The sequence below is a fragment of the Dendrobates tinctorius genome, unplaced genomic scaffold, assembly GCF_039654945.1.
Source record: "Dendrobates tinctorius isolate UK_male_01 unplaced genomic scaffold, ASM3965494v1 ptg000056l, whole genome shotgun sequence".
In the NCBI taxonomy this organism is placed as follows: domain Eukaryota; kingdom Metazoa; phylum Chordata; class Amphibia; order Anura; family Dendrobatidae; genus Dendrobates; species Dendrobates tinctorius.
This window is the reverse complement of record NW_027361724.1, coordinates 1980001-1991135: the sequence shown is the minus strand read 5'-3', so window position 1 is coordinate 1991135 and position 11135 is coordinate 1980001. Positions and strand designations below refer to the sequence as shown.

At 35.4% G+C, this 11135-nt stretch overlaps 1 protein-coding gene across 1 annotated transcript in view; it reads right to left on the bottom strand.

Moving 5' to 3' along the window:
• Positions 1–498: 498 nt before the first annotated feature.
• The window catches only part of HOXD3 (homeobox D3), a 46925-nt gene continuing 36288 nt past the window's right edge, over positions 499–11135 (bottom strand). Inside the window, exons 3-5 of the mRNA XM_073577423.1 lie at positions 8332–8416; positions 4157–4677; positions 499–2895 (exon numbers count right to left, since the gene is read on the bottom strand). Of these exons, the coding sequence (XP_073433524.1) occupies positions 2147–2895; positions 4157–4643 (1236 nt within the window). The 5' untranslated portion in view covers positions 4644–4677; positions 8332–8416 and the 3' untranslated portion in view covers positions 499–2146. The remainder of the gene's footprint in view (positions 2896–4156; positions 4678–8331; positions 8417–11135) is intronic.

The window sequence follows — 11135 nt, the reverse complement described above, 5'->3', positions numbered from 1 at the left end:
ACTCTAAGCCTGAATGTGTGTGTGTCTGTATAAAACTTGACTGAATAACATGACGAAAATCATCATATTTTGGGAGCATACGAGTCCTATGAGGTCACACAGAAAGCAAAAATACATGATAGATTTGCAAAACAAAAATGTTGCTTTGCATTTACTTTTTTATGCCCTCTATATCTAATCAAACTGGTTAGATATTTTAATCAATAAAGATGGTGTGTGTGTGTGTGTGTATATATATATATATATATATATTATATATACTTAAAAGGAAACAATTTTGATTTGTATATACATACATACATAATTTGTATTTCTGTTCTTAAATTTTCTAATTAGTTGCATGATATATAATGGTAAATATATTCTGCTCTCCTGTTATTACAATGCAGTGTCCTTAAAGCATGGAAATAATTCAGTGAGAAATATCGCACACTTCTCCTTGAGATAATAATAATAATAATACACAGAAGATTCGCAGTCAGAATTATAAATGGATTTTATTGGGACAATAACTGTACAGTGTGATGATCAATGCTGTGCTCTCCCTGCAGTTTGGGCTCCTTGGCTCTGGCAGACTCATTTTCCGTGGATTTTTTGGAGTGCTCAGTGTCTGTGTTTTCTTTATTTGCAGAACATTAAGGGTCAGATCTTTCCTAGGAGGAGGGAATGTGATCTCTTGTCACAGCTCAGGAGTAGGAGTTGTGTTCTCCAAACAAACAGGAATGCGTAGGAAGAGGATCACTCTGAGTACAAAATGATGAATCCTAATAATAACTGCGGGCTCCTCATTCATCTCCACATCAGCCAATGTCCATAAATAAAATAAATCATTTCTATCCTTAATAATAATATTATTTATTAACCCTACTATGGGCCATACCCTGTAAACCAATTGCCATTGTGTGAAAGCCCTTTGACGCTTGAAAACAATGGGCTCTCGAGTTTTTGTTTTCTTTTTTTTTTTTTTCTTTTTTCTTTTCATGGTGATTGTCATTTTTTTTTCTCATTTTTTTAATTATTTGATTTTTTTTTTCTAAAATTGTTAACGCCTTGAATTCCAAATGTACATCTAATATACAAAGAATTACAATGAAAGCCACAAAAAAAACTATGAACCAAGCAAAGAAAAGGTTATTGCAAACACTCAGGGATGGAAAATCACAGGACAAAAAAAGAAAGATTAAAGGGTGCCATTAGTTGCACTGGTTATAATAATAAAAAAAAAACATGGTCCTATAACTGCAGCTTGTGTGGGGCATATCTCTGCCACCTTCTACTTGTCTTGTCTATTGAAACAAATACACTACAATTCAGATACAGTTTATTCTAAATACTGCCGGAATGGAGCTAGACAAATAATAATAATAATAAAAAAAAACTTTAAAAAAAAATGTCAGATGTCCATTGTGATTCACTACATTTTGTTTGCTGTCTTTAATTAACCCTTTACATAAACTAGACATACAAGCCACAGTCACTACTGATCATCTGGACTAATATCTCTCACCTAAGAGTGAAAATAATCATGTAGTTACAATGGACTGAAATCATTCTTCCAATTATTATTTTTTTTTTTAGAGTAAAAATTCCACATATTCACATAAATACATTAAGACAAGGATAAATAATGCATGGTACAAAATAAAAAAGTTGGGTTGATTGTAAAATAATAATAACAATAATAATAATAAATAGGTGTCACATAGCCGAATGCAATTCCAACATCACTAAATAATACATAAATAAAATTTAAAAAAAAATCTCATATGCAAGTCATCTTTCCTTCATTACAATTTGGTACAGAAAAAAAAAAAAAGAAAAGTAATACAAAAAAAGAATGCATGACACTGGCTAATGCTAATCTAGACTTACCTTCAAGTACATCATTAATAGTCTATATTGTGCCTTGCTTTGCAGTTTATTGCACTGTCATGCTTAAAATACTTATAAGATTCCTTCTCATAAACTTAGAGCTGCTGCATGATAAGACATCCCTTAGAGCAGCTGGCACTCACAATAAGGATCCTAACAATGTTCTTGCAGAAAAATTGAGGTAATTAAAAGGAGACCAACAGTTATCTTCTCTCTCTCTCACTCCCTTTCTCTCTTTCTTTCTCTCTTTCTCTTCATCCCACTGGTGTGAAAGTTACAAATGTGTGAGCTTGGGCGCTTCTGGCATCCTTCCCTGAGTTGTATGATGAGAAGTTAGGTCTGTATATGTGGGATGTGGGTCACAAGGTCCATGGTGATGGTTGCCTGGAATCTGGGCAGCGCAGCTGTAGTCCACACTGGCAGATGATGGGTGAGAGAGATGACCCACATTAAACATAGGACCAGAAGCTGGCATGGAATCCACAAAGTTCCCTCCAACATAAACAGGGCTGCCCTGCAGATTGGGGTTGGCAAAGCCACTGTTGCTCTGCATGGGGTGGTGTTCATACTCTGCACCAGGGTATCTTTTCTGCTGGGGTAGGCAGCTGCTCAGGGGAGCCGTGTAAGCTGCCAGGCCATACATGTTTTGCTGTGATTTGGCAAACGATGTTGGGGATGGAGCATCATAGCTGAGGCTATTAACAGTGGGCAGCTGGCTGGAGTATCCTATGTGGCTGGAGCCACTGAGTGGAGGGCTGCGGTCTGGAGACTGTCCTGCAGGAGAGTGCATGATCCCTTTAGCTTTCTGGTCCTTCTTGTATTTCATCCTGCGATTCTGGAACCAGATTTTAATCTGGCGTTCGGTCAGGTTAAGCAAATTAGCCATCTCCACCCTGCGTGGGCGACACAGGTACCGGTTGAAGTGGAACTCCTTCTCCAGCTCCACCAGTTGCGCGCTGGTGTAAGCTGTGCGCACTCTCTTGGATGCGGGTCCAGTCGGGCTCTTCTCCTCGCAGTTGTCTCCTGGGTTTGGAATCAGAACACACACACAAAAAAAACATTAATTCCAAGTAGTAAAACAAAGATTTTACTTGCATCAGCAAAGTCCATACACAGCAGCAAGTCCTGCACCGAGGATGCCCCATTGTCATCCAAGGATTGTGCAGTGTGTACAGAGCATTCCAATTGCAAGGGTTAATAGTTAACTCTATGGAACCATCAACCATTTATTTCATTTATTTGCCGAATTTACTTTGAGACATTTTCAGGCTTTACAGTCTAATAAAGGATAATACACTATGACCAAAGAAAAAAGTAATTAATTAATGCAATATTTAATAGTAAATGTATCTTAGGAAAAATATTCCATACATATTAACAGCATTAGTAATAAAATTCTATTTTTACTTCAGCCTTCCATTAAGTATTGTATTTAAAACTACTCAAAGGATAAATATTTACAGGAAGCTGAATATTACTATTTTTACAAATGTGGTAAATATTTGTTGTTTATTTCTGACATATATAATGTTCTCAAAGCAAATTTTGGCTTTCAGAATGTGATAGATAGATAGATAGATAGATAGATAGATAGATAGATAGATAGATAGATAGATAGATATGGCCTACATATGTAGATATGGGATAGACAGATAGATAGATAGATAGATAGATAGATAGATAGATAGATAGATAGATAGATATGACCTTGATAGATAGATAGATAGATATGGGATAGATAGATAGATAGATAGATAGATAGATAGATAGATAGATAGATACATAGATAGATACTTAGATACATAGATAGATAGGAGATAGATAAGTAGATAGATAGATAGATAGATAGATAGAAACCGTAGATAGATATGGGATAGATAGATAGATAGATAGATAGATATGACATAGATAGATATGGGATAGATATATAGATAGATACATAGATAGGAGATAGATAAACAGATAGATAGATAGATAGATAGGAGATAGATAAACAGATATATAGATAGATTGATAACAGATAGATAGATAAAGAAAATTCTGTCTATATCTTTATTTATCTCCTGGCCCATCCACACAATCCCTTATTTTATTTGAGTAGTTAATACTCCACAAAGGCAGGATTAGTATTGTCCTTCTTATCTTGGGCTCTACACCATAGGGCCTTTACATTCTTTTCCCTTACTTGGAAATAATTGAGATTTTTATATACATTGGTAGTTTCTTTGGTTCATAGATTTAGTTTTGTAGCTTCCATTAGATATTTAGTCGCTGAGCTATATACCTGGAGGAGTGCTGGCATTCTTCTGCTTGGCATTTTGTCTTGATTCCTTCATCCAAGGGAATATTTGCTTGGTCATAGTAGGTTGGGAAGAATTCGATGAGCCAGAGGATTTGCTCTTTTTTTGTGTTGAGGTGTTACCCTGGCTGGGAGAGGAGGGAGGCAGAGATGAAGCCTGGTGAGTTTGGTCATTCATATTGGTGGTCTGGCTGGCATTCTGATTAGAAGATGTCCTCATGCAACTGCCACTAATGTCACTCGTTTTATGGTTTGGGGGCCTGATAGCAGATGGTTGAATGGAACAGGCTGAACCTGGATAATCATTCTCTAGAGAAGATTGAGAGTAAGGTTGATGGCTAGAGCCATAACTGTATGACTCAGGCTTAGCATAGGTGTAACCCCCAAAAAGTCCAGAGTTTTCATAGTAGGCTGTCTTCTGCATCCTGCTGTCTCTCAGTGATAGGGACTCTGCACCCTTATCAATAAGCATTGACTTCTTCTATCCAATCTTCTTAGTGTAAACCCTTAGAAAAAAATAAAATAAAAGATACATTAGAAATCAAATCATATATTCCTTTATTCTATGACATTGTGCACTGTGTCCTTTTTTTACCTTCAAAATATATTGTCTATTCCTGACAATGTAGTCAAAGTGGCTACAAAGGCTTCCTTACTGTGTATAGGAAAGTCTTGTAGATGCCTATGTAAGGCCTGTGTTTATTCCACTATATTATGGCATGCAATTTGGCTGTGAATTATTGCATGTATCACATATGTGTGTATTGTAGCATCTATATCTATTAAATGTGTGTATTATAGCATCTATTAAATGGGTGTGAGTTATAGAATGTAATCAGTGTGTGTTATAGCATTTATTATCCCAATGTGTATTATTTCATCTATAATTTGTGTGTATTATAGTATGTATTACATGGTTGTTTCACATAGCATGAATTATATGGGTGTATTCTACCATGTATTTTATGCTCCTCGTCATTGACCATCTTTTCTGTTTTCTTTTATAGGTTTATATATATGTTTACCAATTGGTCAGAACTCCAGTCCCAGCAGATATATGTGATTTGCTATCCCTAATACCACACTATTGCTTTGATGCATTGACATAGTAAAAATATATACATACAATCTGCCTGTTCCTAATCAATTTTTAATTTGTGTATTATAGCATACATACATTAAATGGGTTTCCATTACAGCATGTAATCAGTAGTTTTCTGTTCTAGTGATATGTATTATAGCATGTATTGTATGGGTATTATAGCATATAAGTATGTGTGGGGGTTATAGTATGTATTATATACGTGTACTGTTGTATATATTGTGTTTTTGTTCATTGCATTGTGTATTACATATGTATGTACTAAGATATGCATATGTGCTGATTGTAACGTGAAGTTCCCAACAGTCTTGTACTTTAAGGCATAGTCCCAATAGAAGGTTTTATCTTTGTCTTTTGAGTGAGCAAATTAAAAAGATGGAAGCATTACATGTACACACATGTTAGTGGATCAAATAGATTTACTTGGGGTATTAATATGTGTCTCTTCTTCTTTCAACAACTGTTAAACCTCTTCTCCCCAGTGTGATCAAACACACATCATTTCCCAGATAGAGAATATCTTTTGCAAAAGTTCTCATTGCCCAGACTTGAAATGCCTTAGAAAATTTGGATAAAGATTAACTTGCCCGCCACCCTTCAGCTTGGGTGAGCTGTATATAGCTTGATGGATGGAACTACATTCAGAACCCGAAAAACTAGCAGAGAAAAACCCTTCTATGTCCATTGTAAGCCAAGCCTTGCTACTGCCCAGTTAAAATATAACTACTTCTATTCAACATCTTTTTGTTTGATCCATTTGGGGCTGGGGAGAGAAAATGCAATGTCAGCTCTTGTGAAATGTAATTATTTGATGTGTTTTATAAGAGGTTTGCACTAAACTGTGTGTTGTGTATTTTCACTGCAAGGTACAAGCAGAGTCTGTGTGTTATGACAGTAATTGTTTTAATAGCAGCACCATGGCCAATATACAGAAGATTTATTATCTTGTCCATATTAGCATAAGGTTTGAAGGAAAATGGAAAGCAATTATACAAACAGTATAGTGTAATCACATCAAACTGTAAAGCATAATGCAAGCTCCTCTTTACATTATTACTAAGTTACTTCTAGATGATACAGTCTAATTCACCTTTTATTTAGTGACTGTTTCAATAGTGGCAGGCCAGCCTAGTTAACTTGTCACGAGTTTAATTTTAATTATTACTTTAAAAAATTAAGAACTGCATATTTTTATTTCCTAGTCTGATTAGTGTCCCATCTAGTCTACAATAATATCCCACAATAAACTGAATATAAGGGCAATATTCTGAATCTCTCCTGAGGATTAATGTTTGTTTACAGCAACATTGGGTCAATGTAAACAATATGATTTGATCTGTATGATCTTATAGTGATACTGGGAATATTATAAACGAGTAGATCATTATAAGTGGCCTCATACATCTACTACTGTGGTAAGATATTGTGAAATAAATTAAAGTAAACTTCATTAGTGAGTGGTATGAATTGATTGCCTTGCAGAATGGGTTGCTATCAGCTATGCACAGCTTCCTTCGATATTGCCTCGCACAACACAAACAATGCATGGATTCATCCCACAGAATCATATTTAGTAACAGACTGGCAATAGGCTTATTCTTGTTCAGAAAGATCCAACTGTTACTGAACTCTGCTTGAACCTAAATAAGGAGCAATGTGCAATAAATCACTTGGACAATGGGCAAATGCATTGTGCTTCTTCTTTACCACCACAAGCAAAATACAGATTAAAAAAAAAAAGCAGAAGCCTAGATTATACATATATATGCATACTACTGATCAAATCTGGGCAATATAACCAACATACTTCATGAGCTGATAAATAACCATTGCACAGAGGGGCATTTCAAGACTTAAGACATCACTTTCCCTCTCCTGTGCCTTGCAGCACCATTGTGGGAGAATATAATGTGATTATTTTTTTTTTAATTCAACATTCAAAGATTGGTTCCAGTTTTCCCTTTCCATGTTCAACTAAAGTCTAATTTTTTATTATTATTTTTCTTTTTTTTTTTTTTTTTCTTCAATGAAATCTAATGATCAAAACTAATACTGGAACGTATGGGAAATGTTTTGTAATAAATATGAAATGTATTCACTATAAGTAGCAGGGGTCTTTTGATTATTAAACAGGCTGAGTCCACACAGAGCATATCAATGCACCTGTCATTGGGGTTTGGAAAGAAATTTATGACTGCTAGTGTTTTACTAAAGGGGGGGAAAAGATCCCTAGAAGTTTCACAAATGTAAAACAGGCCAAGCGTAGGAGGAAGACAGAAAAGAATCCCCTACTCCGCAAATTTTTCTCTTTTAAAGGCCTGTAGAGCAGAATTATAAAAGCTGCCCTTGAGCCCTGTGTGTAACTAGAACCCGGCAGCACTTTACTAGGACACGCACAAAGTTGTGACCCTTTCCTGGATTACATGCAAAAATATATATATATATATATATATAAACACAAATGGATAAAATATGGAGAGAAAAAAAAATCTTGGATTAAACTTCTGGCCTCATAATGGGAGTCTGACATCTTCAGCTAAACGGATCTAAAGGGATGTGCTCTCCACATGGGGAGGATTTCATTCTATCACCGACAGAACGTTCTATTGTTTCTTTGGGAATATATTTGCTTCCATTGGAATAAATACAATTGTTTTATTATAGTTGCGCTGAGATGAAATGTGCAAAACCTGGGGATGTTTATATTGTTGTCATTATTGCCTCTGTGTTATTGTTATATTTTATTCTAGAGATGGTAAAATGAGAAAATTGCTATTTTTATTTATTTTTTTATTTTTTGTAAGAGTAGCTAAAAAAAAAATAGAAATATAATTTTCGGAATGAAAGATCCTTTTGCAGAGGATCAGCTATAATGTTCCCCAATTATTAGGGTTTTTTTGTTGCTGATGTACCGATGTATAGAGGTATACATTCATTGCATAGTAGTGCGCTATGGCAGCTCTACCGCTGGGCAGCCTGCAGGGCTCCTCCATAGTAGCATCATTATATCAGATTATACATCATTTATATTCAATGGTAATCGTAGTCAGGGACTTACCTTGGCTTTCTAGGCTCAAGTCTTGTATCTGACTTTTTTTAGATGACGCCCTGTCTTCTTATTTCTGCCAATCCCACATAGAGTGCTGCAAAATATTAGAGTTTTCATTGCATCATACAATGGTGATGTGAATATACACGTGTCACTTCTAGGGGCAGATTACATCTAGAAGAAGCCATGCACAATGTATCATACACCGGTAGCCCATTGTTTGTAAATATATGAATAAACACAATGTTAAATTATTGCTTTTTGTCTGACAATATAGATAAAGAGAATTTCTGTGCATGTTGGACAATGTTACATATTTGTCAAAGAAGTGAGTCATCTGAACAGGCAAAAAAAAAATCTAGAAGGCTATAATAAGCAACCATGCAGGGTTAAAAAAAATGTATATTTTCCTTAATGTGTTGACTAAGTAGATTTAAAAAATCCCACACAAAGACAAGCTAGGCCACATAAGAGACAAATTCAGCTACCATAAGCCATTCCAATGACCTTTGGCTTGTATAGTAATAACTCACCACTTAATGAACAACCAAGTGAGCAGTGAGCAGTGGCTTCTAGCAGAATAGTGCTAACAACTTTCCTGCAAATCCTCATTATCTCAGCTCAGACACCCCATGAAACCAGGTAAAAATGACTGTACAGGAGTGCGGCTTGTACAGGAGGATTAGTCAAGGACTGGGAACTGTGTAGGGTCCCTGGTAGGAGGCCAGCCCAAAACAGTAGATATTCCCAATTCAGGTGGGCGGAGGTCAATGTTTTTTTTTTTTATCATGGTTGTTTATTATAACCAAATGTATTCCTAGAAGCAAATTATATGGTGGGCTGGTGTCATCTGTTGCTGCATTTTCTGCAGTATTCCATACCTCTACCTTGAAAATTCTAGAGCTGTGTGTATATATATATATATATATATACTGCTCAAAACAATAAAGGGAACACTTAAACATAGGATCCTATATTATTTATATATATATATATATATATATATATATATATATATATATATAGTCCTGGGTAATAGGGGCTCGATTTAATTATATGATCCTGGAGATTACAGAGAAAAAAAACTACAAGTGTTAAAGATAGAAGGCAGTTCATTATTTTGTGTATTAATAATACTGTGTGGGTGTAGGTTCAGCCAAATTAAATGAAAGGGGCTTGCTGCAATGTGATTTAACTGGCCTGTTGAGGGCTGGAGGGCAAACAATGGCATTGGAATGGCCACTGGTTTTGTATACAAAAAAAAATGTTGGATTTGTCCACCACCTACGCTGGTTGGTGTTAATACACACTCAGCATCACATTGGAATTTGGGTTGGAGGGGCCTGTATTAAATCTACTATTTTTGGTCAATTCTGGAAAGATAAATTATGTGATTATAAGTCAATGGACAATTGCATAATATTAAGAAATTATATGAAGTATTAGATCAAATTGTCCAGGAATATATAAAATATGCACAAAAATGCTATTCACTATCTATCTATCTATCTATCTATCTATCTATCTATCTATCTATCTATCTATCTATCTATCTATCTATGTACCGCACACTATTTGCCCATAGCCAGATATAATATAATATAAGCCAGAGTGTGTATATATATATATATATATATATATATACATAGATAGATAGATAGATATTGATATATATGTATATTTATAGATATATACATATATACAAATATATTAATATATTACCCATATAATATCCATTCAACTACTGCCTACCCAGACTATATTGACAATTAATTGCAACCACTAAAAATACACTTCGAACATATTACCATACATCTCTCTGCCATATTCCTACATTGTTTTGAAACCCCTCCACCTATTGAAAAGATGTTACCATTATACTGACTGTAAATATACATAACTCAGCTTGTCTCTTGGAAGCCCAATAGCCCAAGACACTTTGTTAATGTGATGTTCAATCTTCTTTTGACAGAGAGAAAAAAAAGCAATTTTATTTCAATATATTTCAAAGTATCATACGTTAAATATAATATAATGTCCTATATGTTCCTATATGTATTATATAGGCTGTCATTATAACACATATGTGCCTGTAAAATGAAAAGTCCTTGCTGTCAGTGCTCTGTACAGTACACATGTGAACATAGCAAATACCTGGATGAATCATGATAAAATGCTTATTTGTGCTTTCCTGTAAAAGTTCCCTATGCTTAAAAAAAATGCTGAAAACACAATAAATCTGAGCTCCAAAAAAGCTTCATACAAGGCTCCATACAAAGGCTTTGGCTTGTCATGCAAGATCTTACCTGGGTATCAATTTATCATAACCCTGGGCTCCTCCAGTCTCTATGGTTGGTTGTTGGATGGAGCTCAGATGTCTCCTTCACCCTTTGTGTGTGTGGAAGGTTCTGTCCTAACCCTGATCTTGCGGATTTGCAGACATTTCCACCTACAGTAGCAGCTCAGCTCACTATTCCCATAGAGAGGCAATGGGCTAGCACTCACCTACCAATTACAGTCAGGGCAATGAACTTCTCTCATAGTGTTGGAAATCAAACTACTTGGCCAAATTAATCGAGAAGTCTCCATTGTAAGGGGTTTAATGAGGAACCATTTCTAGGCTGGTGATGGTCCTCCTAGTAATCACTACAAGTCCCAGGCTCTGCCTTAACGTTTAAACCTATTTGTTCACGTGATCTTCTCTACACTAAACCCTGCAGCTGTGGGATTGTATATATCCTATATATTTCCAGCCCATTCCCAATCTGCCTTCATCTCTCTCACCTCCTCCGATTGTTATTTGATGCCAATAT